Source organism: Coregonus lavaretus (assembly GCF_964263955.1).
Source record: "Coregonus lavaretus genome assembly, chromosome: 37".
In the NCBI taxonomy this organism is placed as follows: Eukaryota; Metazoa; Chordata; class Actinopteri; order Salmoniformes; family Salmonidae; genus Coregonus; species Coregonus lavaretus.
This window is the reverse complement of record NC_140024.1, coordinates 21,271,270-21,298,754: the sequence shown is the minus strand read 5'-3', so window position 1 is coordinate 21,298,754 and position 27,485 is coordinate 21,271,270. Positions and strand designations below refer to the sequence as shown.

The following is a 27,485-nucleotide window of genomic DNA, read 5'->3' as shown; positions in this document are numbered from 1 at the left end:
GAAGGAAGGAAGGAAGGAAGGAAGGAAGGAAGGAAGGAAGGAAGGAAGGAAGGAAGGAAGGAAGGAAGGAAGGGGGTCTTTTAGTCAAGAACTATAGCCCTCAGGGGAAGTAGAAAGTGACAGGCACTTCAGCCTCTCACCGCAGACAGAGCACTGGGGAGATATCCAGCTAAACACACCTCTGCTCTCTACCTTGTCAGGAAATGACATCTGGGCCTACACCTGCTCTGACTGTCCATCTTCTTTCATTGTCCCAAGCCATTATCTAAAGGGAAAATTCACAGCCACTTCGAGATAGTTGTGTCTTGTTTTTAAACCTAGGACAAAGGTGGAATAAGGTTTAGGTGAACACTTCTCTAAGGCTGACATGGGAAGGAACCCAGAGACCTGAAAGACAGAGTCACCACACCTTAGACCACACAGACTTTTTCAACCCAGTCCAGACAGACACACAGACATCATCCCTAGTCCCTATCATATTGAACTACCTCAAAACCATCTCTCACATGTTGAACTTTAAACTTTACACTAACATTCTCTCTAATTACAGACAACTTCTCAATTTAGCAAATAAACACAGGGGCAGAAATAACCACTTCCACTACAGAGAACACTCTGGTGCCAGTGGCAGGTTTAAGGGTTTCTATTCATAGCTCTAACCAGAATTAGTGGTCAGGGCTAGCTGTCAGTTGGTCACGATAACGAACTATGGTGGAGCATGTTGTTCACGCTCGTGCTTGACTGAATCCCCTGCAAGCACACACCAACAATCGCCTGCACAGCATGTGTATTCACTACCGCACACGCACACACAGGAAACGTTACCAGCGACAAACCAATCAGAAAACGGGAACTCAAACAGGAAAGAACAAAACAACTCTCAGAGCACCCCACTCACAGAATCCAGAACTCCGTCATTGAACCTCTCACTTTTGTTGGTTTCAAAGATTTTGGGGAATGTGTAGCATTAGCAGCGGCTTCATAATCTCAAGTGAAAGTATCACACCGACGGCATACAGGCGGATTGCCTTAGAAGCATCAAATATGAATCGGTACAGTCAGTTTGTTCCACTCCCACTCCCTTCAGGCAACCCGTCTTTCACTTCTTAAATCTGTGAGGTTCCACTGATAATGCAGCAGAAAGTTAAGGCAGAACCGTTTCAGATAGATAGCTCACTCAGAAGAAGGAGGAGAACGACACACTGCATTTGAAACAGTATTTCCAACTGCCCCAGGTGTACCTCAGAGAGGGATAAAACTTAAGCTAGGCCCACCACAGTCCAATGGCTGGGCAGACTTAAGCTAGAAGAACACTGAAGCTTCTGGAGTGGAAATGACCCAGAAATGTTACACTGTGTTTAGTAAATATAGTTGTGCTATTAGAGTTGAAATGGGGCAGCAGAGGCAAGACAGTGAGGCATGTGCTAACCTCTGCCTGGTGCGGAGGCCTACAGCTCAGGCCCCTGGTTGTTGCTACACAACCAAGGGTAGAGAGCACTCACTCACTGTCCACTGAGGACTGTCAAAGCCCACAGGAGATTCCCTCAGCTGCCCTCATCATCCACACACAGTCACATGCAGACACACAGACACACCACATGCATACACAAAGCAACAAAAACAACTCTGGGCATGGCATCATAATCTGAGGCTACGAATGGAGAACCAGCCACGCACCCCCACAAACCAGTAGTCACAGTTAAACGCTTGACAGCCTGTGGCCACTTTACATTCAGTTCCATTCAGAGTTCACACAGACCAACTCCATCTCTGGTTAAGCACTCTTCCGGTTGAGGTTCCTCTGCCTGTGTTTAGTATGAGTAATGAGTTTAAGGTTAACAGCCAGGCCAAATGGCCCTTTAGGGACTCCTCCCTGGTCGTCCTGCCCCAGTGAGAGGCTGTGACGTGGGGTAAAGTCATCTCCTCTCTGGGCCTCTCTCAGGCACCTGTGGAGCATAAACACACAAGAGCAGCAGGGAGCAGGGCCTTCCTTTACAGCTGGGCCCCCCTCTCCTGTCCTGTGTTTGGGTTTCTCTCAACCGAAAACATCCCCTAACAGACAATCCAGGCCACCTCCAGCCCAAGCCACCTCCCTCCAGCCCAGGCCAAAAACATCCCCTAACAGACAATCCAGGCCACCTCCAGCCCAGGCCACCTCCCTCCAGCCCAGGCCAAAAACATCCCCTAACAGACAATCTAGGCTCAGGTAGGGAACCTCTCTCCAGGCCAGGCCCAGGGCCCCTGGGTCCCAGGCGCCATGGGAAGGGTCTACGCCCCACGCTGGCTGTCAGGAGGAGGCCACAATGGTCCCAGAGCTGTTTAATGTTTTTCTATGCCCCACTTCCTCTGTTCTCTCTCAGTCTGTCACTCAGGTGGCCACAGGGACCTTGTGGTCACCCTGTGTCTGAAGCAGAGAGTAAATACTCCAAGAGTTGTAGACTGGAGACCATCATTGGTGTCTCTCTGTGTCATCCTACTAATGAAAACATACAAATGTGGGAGTAGACTAAATTGGTGACTAAATAAACACAAGTAAATAAATATGTTGAGAGTACAGTGGGGGAAAAAGTATTTAGTCAGCCACCAATTGTGCAAGTTCTCCCACTTAAAAAGATGAGAGAGGCCTGTAATTTTCATTATAGGTACACGTCAACTATGAAAGACAAATTGAGATTTTTTTTTCTCCAGAAAATCACATTGTAGGATATTTTATGAATTTATTTGCAAATTATGGTGGAAAATAAGTATTTGGTCACCTACAAACAAGCAAGATTTCTGGCTCTCACAGACCTGTAACTTCTTCTTTAAGAGGCTCCTCTGTCCTCCACTCGTTACCTGTATTAATGGCACCTGTTTGAACTTGTTATCAGTATAAAAGACACCTGTCCACAACCTCAAACAGTCACACTCCAAACTCCACTATGGCCAAGACCAAAGAGCTGTCAAAGGACACCAGAAACAAAATTGTAGACCTGCACCAGGCTGGGAAGACTGAATCTGCAATAGGTAAGCAGCTTGGTTTGAAGAAATCAACTGTGGGAGCAATTATTAGGAAATGGAAGACATACAAGACCACTGATAATCTCCCTCGATCTGGGGCTCCACGCAAGATCTCACCCCATGGGGTCAAAATGATCACAAGAACGGTGAGCAAAAATCCCAGAACCACACGGGGGGACCTAGTGAATGACCTGCAGAGAGCTGGGACCAAAGTAACAAAGCCTACCATCAGTAACACACTACACCGCCAGGGACTCAAATCCTGCAGTGCCAGACGTGTCCCCCTGCTTAAGCCAGTACATGTCCAGGCCCGTCTGAAGTTTGCTAGAGTGCATTTGGATGATCCAGAAGAGGATTGGGAGAATGTCATATGGTCAGATGAAACCAAAATATAACTTTTTGGTAAAAACTCAACTCGTCGTGTTTGGAGGACAAAGAATCCCGAGTTGCATCCAAAGAACACCATACCTACTGTGAAGCATGGGGGTGGAAACATCATGCTTTGGGGCTGTTTTTCTGCAAAGGGACCAGGACGACTGATCTGTGTAAAGGAAAGAATGAATGGGGCCATGTATTGTGAGATTTTGAGTGAAAACCTCCTTCCATCAGCAAGGGCATTGAAGATGAAACGTGGCTGGGTCTTTCAGCATGACAATGATCCCAAGCACACCGCCCGGGCAACGAAGGAGTGGCTTCGTAAGAAGCATTTCAAGGTCCTGGAGTGGCCTAGCCAGTCTCCAGATCTCATTCCCATAGAAAATCTTTGGAGGGAGTTGAAAGTCCGTGTTGCCCAGCGACAGCCCCAAAACATCACTGCTCTAGAGGAGATCTGCATGGAGGAATGGGCCAAAATACCACTAACAGTGTGTGAAAACCTTGTGAAGACTTACAGAAAACGTTTGACCTGTGTCATTGCCAACAAAGGGTATATAACAAAGTATTGAGAAACATTTGTTATTGACCAAATACTTATTTTTTCCATTAAATTCATTAAAAATCTACAATGTGATTTTCTGGATTTTTTTTTTACCTATGTACCTATGATGAAAATTACAGGCCTCTCTCATCTTTTTAAGTGGGAGAACTTGCACAATTGGTGGCTGACTAAATACTTTTTTTCCCCTCTGTATAACAACCACCACAGAATATTCCCAAAAGTTCTCATTACCCGTAATATTTTCACAGCAAACCAAAATGTGAAAGTTCCCAGAACAAATGTTCTCATAACACAACAACTTTCGTGCTGATGATTATACAATGTTTTGCAAGAACATTCCTAGAACATATTTTGTCTGTTCTTTAAAGGTTTCCAGAATGTTTCTTTAGGTTGTGGGAACAGTCTGGTGGGAAGATTGTGGGGACATCACAAACGATCTGTTCCCAAAACATACAAAAACTGTCCTGTTGTGCTGATTATTACAATGTTTCTTTTAGGTTGAAAAAAAACATTTGCCTGATGTTGCAAAAACATTCCCAGAACACATTTTTATGTTCTTTAAAAGTTCCTAACACATTTCTTTAGGTTGTGGTAACATTGCGAGGACATGACAAGAGATATGTTCCCAAAACACTAAAACTGTCCAGTGGTGCTGACATTCAGATAATGTTTGTATCAGGCTGTACAAAACATGTATTTGATGTTGCGCAAGAATGTTGACAGAACAGCCTTTCTGAGATCTTCGAAGGTTCCCAGAATATTTAATTAGGTTGTGAGAACAGTGTGGGTAAAACATTTTTATTCCCATAACACAGAATATGCTCAGTTGTGATGACATTCATACAATGTTTAAGTTAGGTTGCACAGGACATTCCTATAATGTTGTATAAATGTTGACAGAACACCTGATCTATGGGTGTTGTCTGGGATGTTGCAAGAATATTCTTGTGATATTGACGGTTGCACAGAACATTGCCACAATGTTGCAAATTGTTCCACAGTTTCCAAATTTGCCAGTTTTTATGACGTTCTTAGCATATTTGTTTTAGTTTTAGCATAATATCCCATTGATCTTCACCCAATATACATTTTAACTTGTCTTGGAGGTCCTCAGAACATTTCAAGAACATTTAGAAATGTAATATTTAGGTTTTACCTAATATTACCACAACATGCAAATGTGTAGCTCCTTAAAGCATAAGAAAGCAGTTTGGAATACAGCCCCATTATGTTTCTCTCCAGATTTAATGGCAATTCCCATGTGAGGACTGTATTGTAGGCCCGCTATAAGGTGATATAGACAAACATGCCATTTTAATTTCATTCTCTTAGTTTAATCTCCATACATCTATTCTCTTTTTCGCCACTACACGAGCCAGCACAGATTGGTTAAACATTGTGTGATATGAAGCCACATTTCCCAGAATTGTTTTCTCCTTCAGAGACAACAAATGCACTCTGGCTGTCAGAAATGACCCTACATATGGTTTGTTGTCATCAACAGTGTGTGAAAACCTTGTGAAGACTTACAGAAAACATTTGACCTGTGTCATTGCCAACAAAGGGTATATAACAAAGTATTGAGAAACTTTTGTTATTGACCAAATACTTATTTTCCACCATAATTTGCAAATAAATTCATTAAAAATCCTACAATGTGATTTTCTGGAGAAAAAAAATCTCATTGACGTGTACCTATGATGAAAATTACAGGCCTCTCTCATCTTTTTAAGTGGGAGAACTTGCACAATTGGTGGCTGACTAAATACTTTTTCCCCCACTGTATGTGTGCATGTGTGTGCCTGACTGTGTGTCTATGTGTGTGATTGCAGTTTTATTCAGATTATGATCTTGTCCTATTTATAAGAGCCGTATACATGCAGCGACTTTGTTCAGTCAAATTATTCCGTGCTTACTACATGGGCCAGAGCGCAACCCACAGGGGGACCACATAAACAAACAAGAGAGAATTATTCAGGGTTTAAACGCTTAAACGCCCACTTCAGCAGAGCTTTTTAAGTGTGTGATTAAAACGGGCACTGAGCTTCACATGGAAAGCTCAGCGGAGCACAACGCCACTACAGGAGTCGCTTTCCCGCTCTCTCTCTTTCTCTCAATCTCTCTCCCCCTCTCTTTCTCTCAATCTCTCGCCCCCTCTCTTTCTCTCGATCTATCTCTCCCCTTCTCTTTCTCTCAATCTCTCTCCCCTCTCTTTCTCTCAATCTCTCTCCCCTCTCTTTCTCTCAATCTATCTCTCCCCTCTCTTTCTCTCAATCTATCTCTCCCCCTCTCAATCTATATCTCCCCTTCTCTTTCTCTCCCACTCAGTCTATACATGGTCCTTCCTCACACGCTCCATCTTTACCAATTCTTCCTGTCCCATATAACATCCATTCCTACTAACACTCTCTGTGAACATCCCTTTTCAATCAGCCAGAGTAAAACAAAAATGGGGATATAGCCTACAGATGTAGGATCTGAATTTGATCACTCTTTTGCAAAGCAGGAAATGCAAACTTGTATTGTATTTGAGTTTTTAAAATGCTTCTAAAGTTTGTCATTTCCAATTTGAAATTTCAGACTTGCTTTGCCCTAATCAAAAATGTCTCAACCCCTAAACATTTTTCCATTAATTATCTTCCACATTTCATGTTGCTGCAAGATTAGTTTCCTGCTGTTGGAAACTGGCTCAAATTAAGATCCTACATCTGTATTTGCTTTCTAGATCTGTTTTTCAAAACACAGTGTCTGATGCATCCACACATCAAAAGGATAAAGAGAAGTGAGCATCTCGTCTCAGCATGATGATGTCAGCGTGATTAGTTCTATATTTAGATGGATAATCTACTAATTAGGCCTTTCACTGATACTCAAAATGCACACGCTCATCAATTCGATAAGCCATCTCAAAACCGGAAGCTTTAAACTCTATCACAAAACAAAGACAAAGGGAGGGTCAAAGAGAAAAAAACACTAATATCTATCCGTGGTCCGTGGTGTTAAAATAACACTAAAAAAGTATATATTCTAGCATACTGAACATACAAACAACTCCTACTGAAAGCAAAGCATCATAAGAGAAGAGAGAGGAGAAGAGAAACACTTCCAATTGATGGTGGGCTATCTGTAGCGCCACAGTGAGCAGATATGTGGGGAAACAAAGCCCAAATCTCAGCTGCTAATCCCTGGAGATTCCGAGCACATTCCGGGGACTGCTTTGATCTCCTGAGTGCATCCGGACAGCCCATCCCAGACACACGGCATCCTCACACACACACACAAGTCCCATACCGTCCCCCCTGCACGCCCCCATACCTCACATGCTCAATCACTATTTTTACACATTCACACACATAAACAATCAGATCAAAACATCACACAGACATGGAACCCAACAATAAATGGAGACAAATCAACAATGGAACAATATTGTGAAGATACTCAGACTAAAATGAATGGAGAACCATGTGAGATGTAACACAGGAGTATCACAACACACAACAGAAAGTTGTAAACAACAGGGCCAACAGATCAAATGTCTGTGTATCGTGTATAGATACTTTTACATCATTTAGTATCATTATTATCTCATTCTTTCACTGAACCTTTTCCAGAGGATCCATTGACAAAACACCCAATGAGGGTTATCCGCTTTACATTGTCACATAGGGTCCAGCTATGTAATCTAATTCCACCTGCGTCTCCTCACCCTCCAAGTCCCCCAGATACGACAAGACAAGACTTCCTCTCCTCTCTTCTATTCTCATTGGAATAACACAGAGCCAGGTGCATGTCCCCCTACTCTCCAGCCCTCTCCCCAAAGGCAAACGCTTTCTTTTCTTAGACCACAACTCCAAACTTCTCCTAGCCTCTTCAAAGACCAACAACAGGCCTGTCCTCCCAGGGGGGCGTGGAGGGGTATGGCCTGGCGGGAGAGGGGCATATTACACACTGTCACACACAGCATGCAGGGGGACAGCTGGTGGGAACAGCACAGGCATGGGGAGAGGACAGAAAGAGAGAGAGGACCGAAAGAGAGAGAGAGAGGAAGAGAGGAGTCTGCATTTGAAAGGTGCATTCAGCGCCGAGACAAGGACCCTGTGCTTTTGTGAAGACAATAAAAAACCACTACAGGAGAAGAAGTAATAAAAGAAGCTAGGCCACAGAACTGCCATGTCTTTTATCAGACTCAGAGGCTGAGGGGAGCACATTTAAAAGCTTTACTTCAAAAATCAGAGCGCTGGCACCCAGTGAGAAACACGGGGGATGGGGGCAGAAGTTCTACTCTACGATTCATTTCAGAGCGCCGTTCGTTGTCAGATGTACCTTAAGATTTTTTGTCTCAGTTTTGTATGGGTTTAGAATCTAAACCTTAGATGGAAGGTTTTGAAAAATGTGCTTTGGAATTGTCAGGCCAGAGCATGGGTTCGGCGACTCCACCAGTAGCATCACTTGGGGCCTCCTTTTACTACACAGAGGGTTAGGCCTCACAGAGGAGGGGGCGTCTATACATCCACCTCCCTGTCCCACTTCAAATGCAGTCTAATTTCATCAGCAACAACCAGGCAAGGCCACAGGGTAAACACAAGAAACAGATGGAGCCTGAGAGGGAAAATGGGAGAGGGGGAGAGGAGAGAGCTGAGATGGGGAGAGGGGGCTTTAGGGAGGAGGAAAGGAACTTGGCAAGGGTGTGGGGGAAAATGCGTTAACAAATCATCAAATGAAATCTTTGCGATTTACTTTCAGCACATTGCAAATTCCCCAGACAGACCGCTGGCTTAGGGTACAACTCACAACACTGCCTGAAGAGGACAGGAGAAGGCAGGGGAGGGCAGGAGACCTTCAACACCTGGGCTCAGAGACTTCTTAAAACCCAACAAACCAGACCAGACAGGCATTGGAACTGCCAAATCATAAATTGTGGAGTTCTCTACTCCTACTTAATAATCTAAGTTACAAAACTTTATAGGAGATATAAAAACAGCATAGTAAAAAACAAAAACTGTGTTTAGAATCAGAATTAAAGCTGGAATCCTTAGTGATGAAACTGACACATCTGTTTGGGATAACACAACAACAAAGAAGTTTCTGCAAAGAACAAACACTGTTTGTTCCCCCTCAGACATTATTGCACGTGCGATAGAACTGCAGATTACGTAATGCAATTTATTTTACCACACTGCTCATTTCCATTTGGACGCTGCTCACCTCCTTTTAGTCAACAAAACAAAAACAATAACAATGGCGCTGGGGTGAACAGTGGCGCTGTTTCCACTAATGTGGATTCTATCTTTAAAGGGCCATAGCCTGGAGAGAAAATGTACCCAGGTCACCTGTTGTGGACCTCAAATGACAATACCACAAAACCACCTGTCCTTACTGCTCAGTTCCACATAAAATAACTTTGGTAACTTACTTAAATTTTGATTTCAAATAATACATAAGAACAAGTGAGTTTAAATCATCTATATGCACTAAATCTATATGCAAGGAAATTCTTCTTGGCTCTGGAGTCTCATCTCCCCACGACTTATCCTACCACTTAACACAATTCAATGCATATGTACCTCAACTAATGATAACAACCTTGCTAAAGCTCTACAAAACAAACATGTTCCATAAAAGGGCATTTCATTTTGATGGAGGAGGTAGGCTATGGCAGTAATCCCCTCACTCCTTTCAAGAATATGATAGTTTGGTTTGGGAGGTTTCAGATCAAAAGGATTCTAGTCTCAGACTCCCCGCTGCTGCCACCATCTGACCCACATTCTCCTGGATCTCAGTTCAGCCGGGAGGCAAAAAGAACACAGTCTTTAAAGTACATGTATCCTATACAACATGAACCGCTTTTCAACATGAAAGGCTAAGAGGGTTGTTTGCATTGCATTCTCACCTCGCTAAGGTTTTAGCCCTTTTTCATTTGACAATACTATGGGGTTAGGGTATTTACTACGACTTATGGAAAGCAGTAACTTCCACAAACTTCCCCCTCTCAAGTTTTGTAATGTTAATTCTTCATGGTAAGGTTAAGTCATATATCATTTATAAGACATTTGCTAGTAAATATCTCACAATGTATAAAAAATGGTATCACTAAATTGCTATTACAAGACCGTAATTTCAAGAATTGTCATACTTAAGTGTCTTAAAATCTTTAAAAAACTGTGAATACAAATATAAGAATCCCGCAGCGCTGTGAAAGCCATTAGGCACATAGAATAAAATTATTTATAAAACAGAAACTCTGCCGAGCCCAAATTGTTCAAATCCATCCAACTTTTTCAGTGGGGTTCCTTTTCCATCATGGCCAAATATCACTTCACACCATGAATGAAAAAATGCTCCACAAAACAATCCCACCCTTTCACATGTATCCCACAATGCCCTCTGGTGAGTCTGCTGAACCAGAGGGCCCATGCATACCCTAACCGCGCCCAGAGGGCTGCTACACTACACGGAACAGAACACCGAACCCCTTCCTCCCTGATGATGATGTCATAAGGAGGGTCCGATTACAATATGAAGATGTTTATTAGAGGCCTGACAGCATGTGCATGCAACAAGCAGACCTGTCGCTGACCCCATCACGACACTCAGTGCTACACTTGATCACTCGTATGTCAATACAAACTGGGCATAAGTCATAAAAAGCTCAGCCCGCTGCTTTTCTCATCAACCTCCCTGGGCTAACAGAGCCTCACACCTTCGCAGCCCGCCGACCAATGTGCTGCTATTAAAAACACCTCACGGCAGGGATAGAGAAAACAACTGTGTACTTTAGACGCAGGTTAGACTTTGATCAAGATATTTTGCCAGCGTGCTTGAGGCTGATTGTCACTTCCTGAAGGAGTCCTTGGCTTACATTTTACATTTACATTTTAGTCATTTAGCAGACGCTCTTATCCAGAGCGACTTACAGGAGCAATTAGGGTTAAGTGCCTTGCTTAAGGGCACATCGACAGATTTTTCACCTAGTCGGCTCGGGGATTAGAACCAGCGACCTTTCGGTTACTGGCACAACGCTCTTACCCACTAAGCTACCTGCCGCCCCGGCAGGTAGCTTGAGGAGCCAAGCTACCGGCTTGGCTCCTCACCAGCATATCCCTGTGTCTTCCTCATACCAGAGACATTTAAATGAAATTAACCAGACTGGTCTGGTATGCGCTGCCATGGTCATTTCCTTATGATAATGGCATGATAAATCATAAGAAGCAAAGCAAAAAGAGGCATATGCTATCACATAAAATATTCACTTTAGATACATTCCTTTGCATGCATTGACAAAGTTTCAAAGTGCTGGGATAATAAATGCTTGGGTTAATCCAACCAGAGAAACAAAGGCAAACGGTTAGAACACCTCTCGTTCAGGTAACACAAGGCTTTTCTTGTGCTTTTCATGCACACAAGCATGAGCAGCTCACTAGAAATGCAATGTCCATGAAATAGTGTGACAGCGAATGCTTGATTCTCATTGAGGGCAACTGTAGCATGAAATGTAGCATGTAAACATCCTAATGGTGGTATGTCTGTGGTCGCAACATGATGGCCACTTTGCTGGACAGAGTGTATTAGCTTCCCACTGTTCCAGTGGGCTGAGTGAGCTCAGTAGCTGAGAAGGGGAAAAGTCCTGGTGGATTTTTTGATGAGCTCTCAATCCTAAAAAATGCTGCCTTTGAGAAGTGAGCATCCCTAACCAAAGAGGCTTACACCCGGCTCCTCTGAAGCTTTTCCAAAAAGGAGTTCTCCTCTCGACAACAACAATACAGTCTGCGTCCCAAATGGCACCCTATTCCCGATATCGGGTGCCATTTGGGACGCAACCACTGTGTGTTTACCGGGATGACAAATCTGAAACAGACATGACCTCCACCACCTCTACCCCAGCCTTACAATGCAGCCCTGTCACCAGTCTGTCAGACTGCAATGCTTTCAACTCAGCCGTGATCTATTACCTAGAGTATAAACATCAGCAGCATCTGTTCTTGGTGGTGTGACACATTTGTTCCCATGCACCAAAAGTGTCTGACGATAAGACAGTTACCAAAGTAAGCAGTGTGTATCAAGTCAGGGCTCCTTTTGGACAAAGTTGTACTAACATGTTGTTTTGTACTGTACGTTGAAACAAACATGGGGAATATATTTGTTAATAGTGAGGTTTAAACACAAGCCTACAAAGTTTTCCCTCTTAAATATTTGGTTTATCATGTATATGGGGCAAAGTATGTTTTGTCAACAGCCATGTTAGTGTCAACATGTCACACTTTCATTCTCGAGAATCACAAAACACACAACATCCTGTTTCCAATGGATCATGTACCTTACAAACTGTTTGCAATGGGAATGAAATTAACACACTGATAAGAATTTCACAGGTCATGAAGAGGAAGAAGTTCCTGCACACTGAATTTTAAATAGCAGCTTTTATCTTGCCACACCTGCATTAGACTTCTTCTAATGTGCCACTGCATTCAATAATGCCCATGTGTCTGGATGAGAGAGTCAAGAATGTCTATCTATGTTGTCTAGCCAACAAAGCAAATAACGATTATCTCAACTTTTTTTTAACGCATATGCAAACTATCCGTGTGATGTCAGCTTTATATTATCATTAATTTCCCTTTTTTTTCATTGAGATTATTAGTCAACTAGCCTATAACTAAACACACTGCTATTTTCTTTTTACAACATTTCTGGTTTTCTTTTCAACTTCTGCATAATGCACAGAAAACATAGAAATAAGCAACATTTCTTGAGAATGTCCTTGAATAGGTCTACGTCAGAAGCAAACTTTATGCTGTACGAGTGTTTGAAGAAAAAGTAAGCGTGCAACATCTGAAGATTTGGTAGGCTATTTATCAGGTATTATCATTCCATTGGTGTATTGCAATAAGGTGACTGAGAATCTACTTTTGTATTTTTAAAATGTACTTAATTCACAACAACCGATAAATTCAGTTGAAAACTTTAGCCTAAGAATAAATGCAGCCTTGGCTAAACCTCGAATGGGAAGCTAAGAATGTTAGGACGGTCCAGGCTCCACTGTATCAACATCAAACTGAGATGAACAATCTTGTTTTTTAAATCATAATAACGTCATATTGAAATATTTATTTCACTTACCCGAGTAGACAAGCCGCACTTATTCGTGTGGTGACAGTCCTGTTGCTCAAGCCGCGAGCCCGTGCAATAGTATTTCTGTTTCACGAGCCAATCGTCAATTCCTTTCCTTGCCAAACAGGCATTAACTACAAAACTGTCGCCTGAAATCAACATAGAAGGTGCGTTATTACAATGTAAACAACATGTTACGGTTAGGTTACAATGTAACATCTTTCTAATAATAATAATAATAATAATATGCCATTTAGCTTTCCTCAGCGTTGTGTTTTTTTCATAATTTTCTTGAATGATAGTAGACTTCGTCGGATGTTGCCGACGATAGACTGGAAATACTTTTTTAAATGTATTTTTTCAACAAATATATTAAAATATAGACTACAAATGTATAGCCTGTCCTAAGTGTAGGCCTATGGGCTACTCACCCTCCGGACTCTCCCTCGGTTTACAAATCGCAGCTTTTCGGGACAATTGGTGAGAGAAACAGAGAACATAAAGATAGGCATAAAGATAGTATTATTCGAAAGTATTACCGCAAGTGAGCATTCAAATCAACGATTAGGGGTGACATTTTTCAGTAAAACATCATATCTTACCATGTTTCGAGTGAAGTTTACCCATTTCTCTGCATTGAGTTGGGATTGAAAACCATCAAATGTATTTATAATCCAGAAATCAGCGATATCCAGACGATACAAGAAGCGTCCGTAAAGAAAGCAGCAGCCTGCGCTCAGTACATCCTACGGCAACAGCGCCACACTAGCCTTTGATCGGAAGAAAGCTTTCCCGGCTTCGACTCCCTTCCAGGCGTAAAGGAGGCGGTTACCAAAACCCGCACTTCAACCGCTGAATGAACATGATTGACACCTCGCCCAAGATTAGACGATTTGCAGGCAGGCTCTCTTCTGTTTTATTGGACGACGGCGGCACATGAAAGCTAGCCGAGATTATTTCGGAGTCTCCAAATATAAAAAGAGCAGCAATGCAGCAGCCCCCGTCACCACTACCACCATTCCCAGCCAGCCAACTAGGCGCGGTGGTCGAAGAGCAGCGCAAAAGGGAGTTAAAGGATATTTCGCTGGAGGATAAAAAAGAATGAATAAAAACATGTATTTGATTGATAGACATGCAAACATAATATTTTATCAATCATATAACTATTTTGGGTTAATTGCTTCCTATAATAACTTGTTTACACGTTTTTTCATAGTTCAAACTGAGGGAGTCCTGAATAAACAAAAACGAATATGAAATAGAATACGACTTATAATATTTATGGCACTTATAGAACACTTTATGATCCCAGTTTTAGAACTAAAATAAACACAAGACAAACTAATTTGGGGCATACATTTAATAAACCATAAATGCCCTTCAGACATTTTACAACATACTGTATGAGCCTGAAGACAGGGCAGCTTGTGTCTCTATCAAGAGACACATTGCATTTTTTTAATGCATACAATACTAGCTACATTTCAAATTAGTCATCTCATGAAGTCCCATACAACTTTGAGACGTGTTCAAGGTCTTACCAAAAAAAAGAGCCAATTATTGCTTTAACAAAAAAAGTGCACAATTTAACAGGATGGCTCCCACGTGGCCCAAGTGTAATGGCCCCTAAATTATCCCGGGCCTCTATAACGGTCAAGGCTATGTTTAAGTTTACAGGCCTGGTCAACCTCATGCAGCAGTTTAGATCTACCAAGCCAGGCAGCCACCTGCACCACCAACCCACATGCCTGGACAGTGTGCGAATTAACCCCCGAATGAGTTATGAGCTCCCCTAAATGCAACAAAAGTCAAACTTTGGGGGTTCTCTAATTTAACCATTCTCCTATTTGTTTAAAATGCAATTTTGTACTGATACAGTGGTAAATATGAAAATAAAAGCTTATTCCAAATGAAACCAACACCCCACTTCTCTGTCATGGTTTAAACCAGTGACAGATGGTTCAGGTTCTTTCAATCACATTCATCTCTCTACTCCCCCTGTCTGCCTCTCTCTCTGTCTGTCTTGAGCTTTCATTAGCAAACTTGCAACAGTATCAACTGGGTCCAGCGAACTTGCAACATTGTTTCAACTGGGCCCTCACAGTTTCCCACACCGATGAGCTCGGGACAGACACAGCTGTATTTGCGTCCCGTATTTCAGCCCCTTTTCAGGAGTCCCGACTTTTCTTTTTACAAAAAGGGTCAATTTGTCAGCAAGACACATCAATTAATTCAGGCTACAAGAGTGCAGGCCTAATGACAATCGCAGAAGGTCATTATGCTACACTTTATGGTGTTTTGTAACATAAATTATGTCACTTTCCATTCACCCAATGGATGCTGGAATTATTTTGGAGTGGACGAATGTGCGCAGGTAGCCTACTTTTTGATGTAATTTGTTTGACAATCAGATGAAAACCTCACGACTGGTTGTGTTCATGCCACATTAAAAGGTAATAGATGTTTTCTGTTAAAATACATGTCTTTACTATTAGGCCCATGCACATTGTTTGTGCACGGCACAAATAGGAAGTCCCATGAAAAAAAAAGAGACCCCCCAAATGTCATGGTATAATTCGCACTCTGTGCTTGGGTGTGCAGCTCCACGGCCTGCTCTCTACTAGTCCTTCCCTGGGGCTCAAGACTCCAGGCCTGGCTTGCACTCTGCTGGTCCTTCCCTGAAGGCTCCAGGCCATGCTCCATTAGCAGTGTCTGCCACTGACAGGCCCTGGGCCCTGCAGCAGCAGATAAAATCACTGGCACCGGGGCCTCTACCTCCATCATAACTGCTGGCAGCAGCCGCAAAACTGCTCTCTTTGTCTCTCTCTCTATCTCTCCCCCTCCCCCTCTATCTGTATTCAGCTGCAGTCGAGCCTGAAGACACTCGTGGGAGCAGGTCCATGTGGGAGGTCTGGTCTCAGAGTGTGTGGTCTGGTGGCGGTATGGTACGAGCACTATACCAGCTACCTGCACAGGAAGTCTCCTAAAGTAGTGCACTGAGAGAAACTTTACTGTGGTTTCATTTAAGTTAAAGCTAGTGGGATGTTTTTTGAGGGGAAGGTCATGCTCACTAATCTAATCTCCTCACACTTTTCTGGAGGATTCTAACGTATCTACAGTGGAAGCATCAAGTTTTTCCCTGATACCAGCCACCACAGACCCATCCAAGTGCATTTCCAGTAAACAGCGGTTTTCCGCATCCTGAGTCTATCATCACATTGTACCAGAGGAATCAGGCCTCTCTCTTTGAACTCCTCTGCCAAAGACACGCAGATGAGCTTGTTATTATAGCCACTCGGCTCGCTTGCATTCGCTGGGAACCAAGGCCTGTCCCTCTGACACACTTCCTGTTCTTTGAAGAGGCCAACGGAGAGATGGCGTTGCGTCCCTATTTCCGAGCCTGGCACTTTGATGCCTGGGAGAGGAGGTGGAGAGGGTTTCAAGCAGAAATCCATTGCGCGGATGGATCTGAATCAAACTCCAACCACCCACACCCACTGATTCTGCTGTTGTGCGCTGGGCCACTTTCAGCTCCATTACTCATCATCCGGCTATGGAACGGACCAAAAATATATTTCATAGGGGTCATCTTCTTATTCCTATGTCTAATTAGTATGAAAAATGTATGCACTCACTAACTGTAAGTCGCTCTGGATAAGAGCATCTGCTAAATGACTAAAATGTAAATCTAATTACATACGTCATGTGTCTCTAATAACATACTTGATACGTACAGAGCAGTGCAGTAATCTCTGCCTGGCTTGGACTTCAGAGAGTAAACAAGATAACAACAGTCACATTGAGGTGAAAGGAAGGTGCTCTTTGAGGTATAAGTACACAGCGGAAGAGGAGTGTAGCCTGAGGTCTTAAGATGGACACCTGCCTGGCTGTCAACCTATTTACCGACCACCTTGGTGGCCAAGCCCAGTTGATTCCACCGTCAGACCCTGTCCTCTCCCTGGCAACAGGAATAATCGGGGACATTCAGCTCCCTGGATTTGGTGGGATCTAATGCTTTGTCTGTGTTTATGTCCTTGTAACAATGTTAGGGAGGCTGCCTGGGGAGCACACTGGATGCCGCTTCAGTGAGGAGAAGGGGGTGTGGAGAGAGGGGCTAGCGTCTAGCTGAGCAGCTGCTGGGCGCTTAGAGGACAAACATGTGACTGTTGCCTTTTTGTAGTGGGACAAAAGGAGGGGGGATGTTGTAAAGGGCAGAAGACAATCGTGATTGAAGTACAGTGTTGGTTCCTGGAGCGGTGGTGACTCAGCTCATTGTGGTGAGCTCAGCGTGTGATGTGTCAGGCGAGGGGTCTTCAGGAAGGGAGCTCTGGCTTGTCGTGTGTATGCCGTTCCATATGAAGAATGGAGAACTCCGCCTATAGTCATCCAGTGCTGGATTCATCTACAAAAAACGTATGGACTCAGAGTACTGTAACCAGGCCCCCAGTGTTCAGTGTGGAGCGTGAAGTCACGAGCTCTGCTGGTAGCAACCTAGTGGTGCCAAAAGCCCTGTTCTGCCCTAGAAAGCCTATGTAAATTACGATCACCAGAACGGCCAATCATTTTTTTTTTGACGGCCGTTTTGGGCTCTAAAATTAGTTTATTACGATCAAGTTAGGTCCCCACAGTGAATTATTTTTAAGTTCGCTGCAAATCTAGATATTTCATTAAATAGTTATCCATTCTGACACGGACCAATCACAGGCCGGGAGGCTAGGAGGAGGCTCACGCTCTCATGCACGCTCTTTGCACACCTAAGGGGGTGTGGTGTGCTACAGTATCCAGATGAGAGTGCGGAGTCAACGAGCCTGTCAAGTGGAGATGGAGGGGCTGATCAATGGCTATGGGGCTGACAGAGGATGACAGAGGATGGACATGGAGATGGAGGATTAGCTCACACTATGTTTGAAATATCAATTTAATATGCAATTATAATTTATTACATTTTTAATCATATGTCTGTTCTTTTTTTATGATTACAAAATGATGCAGTTGCACAAATTAGAAAGATAGTCTACAATCACATAAAAATACAGAATTGAGATCAAATAAATGTATAATATATATATCATGGGGTAATCCAAAATAGCCTAACCGAGTTGTGATCGGTTGTTGCGATGGTAGTCCATTAACTTTTTATTTTCAGGTGGAAGGATCATAGTCATATGATCAACTAGATAAGGGTACTCACGCGCACTTAACTTTACGGCAATTTGAGTTAGATTTTACAAAGACAGTCACAATGCCAACATTTTCTGTATTTAACTGTACTAATCGTCACTTGAAAGAGTATAATCTTCATTTTTTTCTGGTAAGTCAGTCATCATTCTGATTATCTTAGTTAATATTTGCTGTCCATTTCATTCTCCAATGTTGACCTGGCTATGGTCTAGGTAATGCTGTGCTTTCAAATGAACCTTCTGCTGCAAAGGTTTAACAGTAGGCTAGCATCAGGTTATTGCATGATTATGTAGGTTATGGGCATACCTGATCGATTTAGCTAACTTCATTTGGTCGTCTTCATTTTCATGACAAGCAGTAATAAGATGATGGCTTTAATATCCATGGTTGACTCTCTCAGGCAGGATTTAAACGACTACATCGACCATGATCCTTTGCTAGTTACGGCCACTTTCACCATGATCCTTAGCGATTCTTTTGGTGCCATTCAGCCCCATTCAGCAATATGACGCACTTCAAATTAAAATACTTCCGGCTTCATGCGCCATCCAGTAGTGGTGCATAGGTAAAATCACTGGGGAAGACAGAAAAAAAGCCATATTACAACATATGGGTTGTGATAATTGCGTTGTTTGCTCTATAACCTTTTAGTTCATATGCTTTGCGACCGTGATATATGCCTAAGGCCGAGACAATAAGAAGACACAGTGGCAGAATAAATTCAACCACACCTTTGTTTTATCACAAAACCAGAGAGTAACCTTTGTCCGGTGAAGTCCAGAAAGCATATTACATTTAACAAACAGTTACATGACCTACAGCACGGTCAAGCAAGTTAATGTTTCCGACATTTTCGGACTACTAAAAACTATTGATTTAGAACCACCGAGAGTTACTGCAAACAGGAGCTGCCTCCACTATTCCAGCACCATTTCAACTTCAACATTTCAACATCATCAAATCACCTATGCTTAGTCTAATACAGTGACAACTAAAAGATACCAAAAACTATTTAGTCCAATCAACGTAAGCTAAATATAATGTGGCTGTCCATGGTTCTGATTTGTGTGTGTGTGTGCGTTCCTGCAAGTATAAAAAACATATTGACTCACCCTACTTGTAGAGAAACGGCAATGCCATCCTCCTCTCTTTCATGTTGATGAAATGGTCTATGACTCCGTCATACAGGCTAAAATTCTTGCTCGCTAGCCTAACTTCCTTTCATAACCATGGGCAACGTTAGCTAGTTAACGTTAGCCTTCTACATCTAGCTACATATTGAACTTCCATCCTCTCAGTCAGGGGGCACAATGTATTTTATGGTTGGATCAGAATCGCGTTATAATCATTGGCCAGTAAGGAGAATTAAGTAAAACCACAAGACCAAACCCCTAGCGAGATGCAACAATTCAAGTTGTATCTGTCGATGACGTATTTCTCTGTGATAGGAGTGAAGCCAAATCCAAACTGGCTTCCCTTGACACTTTTTTTTTGGTGCGCCAGGACCATTCACAGTTGAGCTTGCTCAGTTTAGCTCAACGTTGATTGGCTTTTATTTTATACTTTTTTTATCAAGGGAGGCCAAATGCTCACTGGCTTCCCTTGCATTCAATGAAACGGGTGGCAACAATGTCATACTCTTTATGACCAGACGGCTTCAGATAGATGACGTACACATACAGAGACAGAGGGCCGCTGTTTCGCTTGCTTGGATGCTTTCTCCGGTGAGATACAGTGAGGGAAAAAAGTATTTGATCCCCTGCTGATTTTGTACGTTTGCCCACTGACAAAGACATGATCAGTCTATCATTTTAATGGTAGGTTTATTTGAACAGTGAGAGACAGAATAACAAAACAAAAATCTAGAAAAACGCATGTCAAAAATGTTATCAATTGATTTGCATTTTAATGAGGGAAATAAGTATTTCACCCCTCTGCAAAACATGACTTAGTACTTGGTGGAAAAACCCTTGTTGGCAATCACAGAGGTCAGACGTTTCTTGTAGTTGGCCACCAGGTTTGCACACATCTCAGGAGGGATTTTGTCCCACTCCTCTTTGCAGATCTTCTCCAAGTCATTAAGGTTTCGAGGCTGACGTTTGGCAACTCAAACCTTCAGCTCCCTCCACAGATTTTCTATGGGATTAAGGTCTGGAGACTGGCTAGGCCACTCCAGGACCTTAATGTGCTTCTTCTTGAGCCACTCCTTTGTTGCCTTGGCCGTGTGTTTTGGGTCATTGTCATGCGGGAATACCCATCCACGACCCATTTTCAATGCACTGGCTGAGGGAAGGAGGTTCTCACCCAAGATTTGACGGTACATGGCCCCGTCCATCGTCCCTTTGATGCGGTGAAGTTGTCCTGTCCCCTTAGCAGAAAAACACCCTCAAAGCATAATGTTTCCACCTCCATGTTTGACGGTGGGGATGGTGTTCTTGGGGTCTTAGGCAGCATTCCTCCTCCTCCAAACATGGCAAATTGAGTTGATGCCAAAGAGCTTGATTTTGGTCTCATCTGAACACAACACTTTCACCCAGTTCTCCTCTGAATCATTCAGATGTTCATTGGCAAACTTCAGACGGGCCTGTATATGTGCTTTCTTGAGCAGGGGGACCTTGCGAGCGCTGCAGGATTTCAGTCCTTCACGGCGTAGTGTGTTACCAATTGTTTTCTTGGTGACTATGGTCCCAGCTGCCTTGAGATCATTGTCAAGATCCTCCCGTGTAGTTCTGGGCTGATTCCTCACCGTTCTCATGATCATTGCAACTCCACGAGGTGAGATCTTGCATGGAGCCCCAGGCCGAGGGAGATTGACAGTTCTTTTATGTTTCTTCCATTTGCGAATAATCGCACCAACTGTTGTCACCTTCTCACCAAGCTGCATGGCGATGGTCTTGTAGCCCATTCCAGCCTTGTGTAGGTCTACAATCGTGCCCCTGACATCCTTGGAGAGCTCTTTGGTCTTGGCCATGGTGGAGAATTTGGAATCTGATTGATTGCTTGCTTCTGTGGACAGGTGTCTTTTATACAGGTAACAAGCTGAGATTAGGAGCACTCCCTTTAAGAGTGTGCTCCTAATCTCAGCTCTTTACCTGTATAAAAGACACCTGGGAGCCAGAAATCTTTCTGATTGAGAGGGGGTCAAATACTTATTTCCCTCATTAAAATGCAAATCAATTTATAACAATTTTGACATGCGTTTTTCTAGATTTTTTTGCTGTTATTCTGTCTCTCACTGTTCAAATAAACCTACCATTAAAATTATAGACTGATTATTTATTTGTCAGTGGGCAAACATACAAAATCAGCAGGGGATCAAATACTTTTTTCCCTCACTGTACAAGGAAAATTATGAAAACAATAGAGAGACGAAAGATACATTATTTTATATTTTTTTAATCTTTTTTTCTTGGTCAATTTTTTGGGGAAGCCTGGCTTCCTTTGGCATCTATGAATACACGCCACGGGCGCCATCAGGAGTTTTCCATAGTAATACGTGGATGACATCAACACTACTATCTACTGGTTTTAATATCTATGACTGTAACACTGCATTGTAGCATTTAGGCCTATCATTATTATGGAAAATAGCAGTAGACATGTACCAAATCAAGACAATTATATTTTGCATAGTTCTAGGTGTGAGAAGTTTTTCCAAAACAATTCACACCCCCAAAAATCCCATTGTATGGAAATACCCCATTGTGGGACCACCCATACGTAAAAATGTATGCACACATGACTGTCAGTCGCTTTGGATAAAAGCGTCTGCTAAATGGCATATTATGTAAGTCGCTCTGGATAAGAGCGTCTGCTAAATGACTAAAATGTAAATGTAAATTGTCACACAAAGCTACACTGACATTTTCTCATGTATTAGGAGATCACTACAGACCATATTTCTCCCTGCATATTACCACTTCCATTATCTCATATGATCTGCTTTATGTTTCTGGCTAGGCCAGATATCAACACTTATAACAAGATACCACATTGTGTTAGATTAAAGTGACTGGATCATATAATGTATCTTCAAGTATTATACAGTGAGGGAAAAAAGTATTTGATCCCCTGCTGATTTTGTACGTTTGCCCACTGACAAAGAAATTATCAATCAATAATTTTAATGGTAGGTTTATTTGAATAGTGAGAGACAGAATAACAACAAAAAAATCCTGAAAAACGCATGTCAAAAATGTTATAAATTGATTTGCATTTTAATGAGGGAAATAAGTATTTGACCCCTCTGCAAAACATGACTTAGTACTTGGTGGCAAAACCCTTGTTGGCAATCACAGAGGTCAGACGTTTCTTGTAGTTGGCCACCAGGTTTGCACACATCTCAGGAGGGATTTTGTCCCACTCCTCTTTGCAGATCTTCTCCAAATCATTAAGGTTTCGAGGCTGACGTTTGGCAACTCGAACCTTCAGCTCCCTCCACAGATTTTCTATGGGATTAAGGTCTGGAGACTGGCTAGGCCACTCCAGGACCTTAATGTTCTTCTTCTTAAGCCACTCCTTTGTTGCCTTGGCCGTGTGTTTTGGGTCATTGTCATGCTGGAATACCCATCCACGACCCATTTTCAATGCCTTGGCTGAGGGAAGGAGGTTCTCACCCAAGATTTGACGGTACATGGCCCCGTCCATCGTCCCTTTGATGCGGTGAAGTTGTCCTGTCCCCTTAGCAGAAAAACATCCCCAAAGCATAAGGTTTCCACCTCCATGTTTGACGGTGGGGATAGTGTTCTTGGGGTCATAGGCAGCATTCCTCCTCCTCCAAACACGGCGAGTTGAGTTGATGCCAAAGAGCTCCATTTTGGTCTCATCTGACCACAACACTTCCACCCAGTTCTCCTCTGAATCATTCAGATCTTCATTGGCAAACTTCAGACGGGCATGTATATGTGCTTTCTTGAGCAGGGGGACCTTGCGGACGCTGCAGGATTTCAGTCCTTCACGGCGTAGTGTGTTACCAATTGTTTTCTTGGTGACTATGGTCCCAGCTGCCTTGAGATCATTGACAAGATCCTCCCGTGTAGTTCTGGGCTGATTCCTCACCGTTCTCATGATCATTGCAACTCCACAAGGTAAGATCTTACATGGAGCCCCAGGCCGAGGAAGATTGACAGTTCTTTTGTGTTTCTTCCATTTGCGAATATTCGCACCAACTGTTGTCACCTTCTCACCAAGCTGCTTGGCGATGGTCTTGTAGCCCATTCCAGCCTTGTATAGGTCCACAATCTTGTTTGGAATCTGATTGATTGATTGCTTCTGTGGACAGGTGTCTTTTATACAGGTAACAAACTGAGATTAGGAGCACTCCCTGTGCTCCTAATCTCAGCTTGTTACCTGTATAAAATACACCTGGGAGCCAGAAATCTTTCTGATTGAGAGGGGGTCAAATACTTATTTCCCTCATTAAAATGCAAATCAATTTATAACATTTTTGACATGCGTTTTTCTGGATTATTTTGTTGTTGTTCTGTCTCTCACTGTTCAAATAAACCTACCATTAGAATTATAGACTGATCATTTCTTTGTCAGTGGGCAAACGTACAAAATCAGCAGGGGATCAAATACCTTTTTCCCTCACTGTATACAGATTCCCACTATGGCTGACCAAACATAGTAATAAACATACCTAATGAAATGTGTATTCCATATGTTTAAATTGATCTAAACTGATGAAGCTATCAACTTTTCAAATAATTTGTATTTTTAGACATGTACTGTATATATGTTTGATTGAACTCTTCAAGAAGTGTGTTGGGGTGTGTGAAGTGTCCAGCTGCAGACCATATATCCAACTCTGACACTTTTATGCTTAAATGCCGTTTTTACGATATTAATAGAGTGGCGCAGCGGTCTAAGGCACTGCATCTCAGTGCACTACAGACCCCCTGGTTCGATTCCAGGCTGTATCACAACTGGCTGTGATTGGGAGTCCCATAGGGCGGCGCACAATTGGCCCAGCGTCGTCCGGGTTTGGCCGGTGTAGGCGTCATTGTAAATAAGGTATTTGTTCTTAACTGACTTGCCTAGTTAAATAAAAATAAAAAAAACTTAATGAAAGTAGAAAGCTAATTTAAAACTGAAGGTGCTGCTAAACTGGAATATATGTATACCTTATAAATAAAGAATCGTCCGGCTTATTTCTTTTAAGAGACTTATCTTAATTAGCTGCTGATCTTGTGCTATATGTTATTGGCTTGTAGTGTAAAAGAGGGGAAACTCTTAAAAACACCCTTAATAGGGCCTGTCACACTCTGGCTCCAGGACTTGTGTATTTGAGCCAGGGTGTATGTTGTTTTGTTGGGTTTTGGGTGATGTTTTATGGTTGCATGTCTGTCACGTTTATTTCTAGGTGGGGAGTTCTGTTGTGTCTATTTCTAGGTTGTGGTTGTGTTTCCTTGTTTGTATTCAATGACTCCCAATCGGAGGTAACGGGTGTCAGCTGTCGGCTCGTTATCTCTGATTGGGAGCCATATTTAAGATGTAGGTTTTCTTGTGTTAGTTGTGGGTTTTTGTTCTATGTTCAGTCGGTGTACTGAGGACGTTACGGATCGTGTTTTGTTTTGTCGTTATTTCAACATTAAAGTCATGTTCACTCCCAACGCTGCGCTTTGGTCCTACTTTATTGGCGATCGTGACAGAAAAACCCACCACAACGAGACCAAGCAGCAGTTGGATAACGGGTGGTGGAGCCAGAAGAGCGAAGGTTGGGAGAGGACTATGGAGGCCTGGTCCACCGAGAGGAGAGACCCCCAGAAAATTTTTAGGGGGGGGCTCACGACGTCGGGGCAGAAGGTGTACGGCCCGGAGGAGTGCAAGAGGTTGGCAGATATGGCCGCCAGTTTAAGGGGGCCACTGGTTACGAAGGGGATGGAAAGTGTGGAGGCACGGCGAGAGGTACTGGGGGGTGTTTCCAGTCCGGTCCGGCCCGTTCCTGATCCCCGTGTAGGGCCAGGGGTGTGTGTCCCCAGTGCGGTTCTGCCTGTCCCTGCTCAACGCCCCGAGCCTACGGGGTGCGTCGTCAGCCCTGTCCAGCCAGAGCCGTCCGCCAGACAGGATCAGCCAGAGCCTTCCGCCAGACGGGATCAGCCAGAGCCTTCCGCCAGACGGGATCAGCCAGAGCCTTCCGCCAGACAGGATCAGCCAGAGCCTTCTGCCAGACAGGATCAGCCAGAGCCTTCCGCCAGCCAGGATCCGCCAGAGCCGTCCAGCCATGAGCAGCCAGATCCGTCAGCCGGCCATGAGCAGCCAGATCCGTCAGCCAGCCATGAGCAGCCAGATCCGTCAGCCAGCCATGAGCAGCCAGATCCGTCAGCCAGCCATGAGCAGCCAGATCCGTCAGCCAGCCATGAGCAGCCAGATCCGTCAGCCAGCCATGAGCAGCCAGATCCATCAGCCAGCCATGAGCCGTCCAGCCAGGATCCGCCAGAGCCGTCCAGCCAGGATCCGCCAGAGCCGTCCAGCCAGGATCCGCCAGAGCTGTCCAGCCGGGATCCGCCAGAGCTGTCCAGCCGGGATCCGCCAGAGCCGTCCAGCCGGGATCCGCCAGAGCCGTCCAGCCGGGATCCGCCAGAGCCGTCCAGCCAGGATCCGCCAGAGCCGACCAGCCAGGAGCCACCAGAGCCGTCCAGCCAGTATCCGCCATTCAGCCTGGTACTGCCCCTTAGTCCGGTACTGCCCCTTAGTCCGGTACTTCCCCGTAGTCCGGTGCTGCCCCTTAGTCCGGTGCCGCCCCTTAACCCAGTGGGGTGTAGTTGGGGGGTGGTAATGTGGAGGAGGCTAGGGAAGCGGGTGGTGACTAAGGTGGGATGGGGACCACGACCAGGGGCAGAACCGCCACCGTGGACAGACGCCCACCCAGACCCTCCCCTAGACTGTATGCTGGTGCGCCCGGAGTTCGCACCTTTAGGGGGGGGTACTGTCACACTCTGGCTCCAGGACTTGTGTATTTGAGCCAGGGTGTATGTTGTTTTGTTGGGTTTTGGGTGATGTTTTATGGTTGCATGTCTGTCACGTTTATTTCTAGGTGGGGAGTTCTGTTGTGTCTATTTCTAGGTTGTGGTTGTGTTTCCTTGTTTGTATTCAATGACTCCCAATCGGAGGTAACGGGTGTCAGCTGTCGGCTCGTTATCTCTGATTGGGAGCCATATTTAAGATGTAGGTTTTCTTGTGTTAGTTGTGGGTTTTTGTTCTATGTTCAGTCGGTGTACTGAGGACGTTACGGATCGTGTTTTGTTTTGTCGTTATTTCAACATTAAAGTCATGTTCACTCCCAACGCTGCGCTTTGGTCCTACTTTATTGGCGATCGTGACAGAAAAACCCACCACAACGAGACCAAGCAGCAGTTGGATAACGGGTGGTGGAGCCAGAAGAGCGAAGGTTGGGAGAGGACTATGGAGGCCTGGTCCACCGAGAGGAGAGACCCCCAGAAAATTTTTAGGGGGGGGCTCACGACGTCGGGGCAGAAGGTGTACGGCCCGGAGGAGTGCAAGAGGTTGGCAGATATGGCCGCCAGTTTAAGGGGGCCACTGGTTACGAAGGGGATGGAAAGTGTGGAGGCACGGCGAGAGGTACTGGGGGGTGTTTCCAGTCCGGTCCGGCCCGTTCCTGATCCCCGTGTAGGGCCAGGGGTGTGTGTCCCCAGTGCGGTTCTGCCTGTCCCTGCTCAACGCCCCGAGCCTACGGGGTGCGTCGTCAGCCCTGTCCAGCCAGAGCCGTCCGCCAGACAGGATCAGCCAGAGCCTTCCGCCAGACGGGATCAGCCAGAGCCTTCCGCCAGACGGGATCAGCCAGAGCCTTCCGCCAGACAGGATCAGCCAGAGCCTTCTGCCAGACAGGATCAGCCAGAGCCTTCCGCCAGCCAGGATCCGCCAGAGCCGTCCAGCCATGAGCAGCCAGATCCGTCAGCCGGCCATGAGCAGCCAGATCCGTCAGCCAGCCATGAGCAGCCAGATCCGTCAGCCAGCCATGAGCAGCCAGATCCGTCAGCCAGCCATGAGCAGCCAGATCCGTCAGCCAGCCATGAGCAGCCAGATCCGTCAGCCAGCCATGAGCAGCCAGATCCATCAGCCAGCCATGAGCCGTCCAGCCAGGATCCGCCAGAGCCGTCCAGCCAGGATCCGCCAGAGCCGTCCAGCCAGGATCCGCCAGAGCTGTCCAGCCGGGATCCGCCAGAGCTGTCCAGCCGGGATCCGCCAGAGCCGTCCAGCCGGGATCCGCCAGAGCCGTCCAGCCGGGATCCGC

At 44.5% G+C, this 27,485-nt stretch overlaps 1 protein-coding gene across 1 annotated transcript in view; it reads right to left on the bottom strand.

The window, feature by feature from the left end:
• LOC311111378 (protein naked cuticle homolog 1-like) overlaps positions 1–13,718 on the bottom strand; it is a gene marked incomplete at its 3' end in the record, with an annotated part of 38,599 nt that extends 24,881 nt beyond the window's left edge. Inside the window, exons 1-3 of the mRNA XM_084154095.1 lie at positions 13,651–13,718; positions 13,480–13,512; positions 13,058–13,197 (exon numbers count right to left, since the gene is read on the bottom strand). Of these exons, the coding sequence (XP_084010221.1) occupies positions 13,058–13,197; positions 13,480–13,512; positions 13,651–13,675 (198 nt within the window). The 5' untranslated portion in view covers positions 13,676–13,718. The remainder of the gene's footprint in view (positions 1–13,057; positions 13,198–13,479; positions 13,513–13,650) is intronic.
• Positions 13,719–27,485: the final 13,767 nt, after the last annotated feature.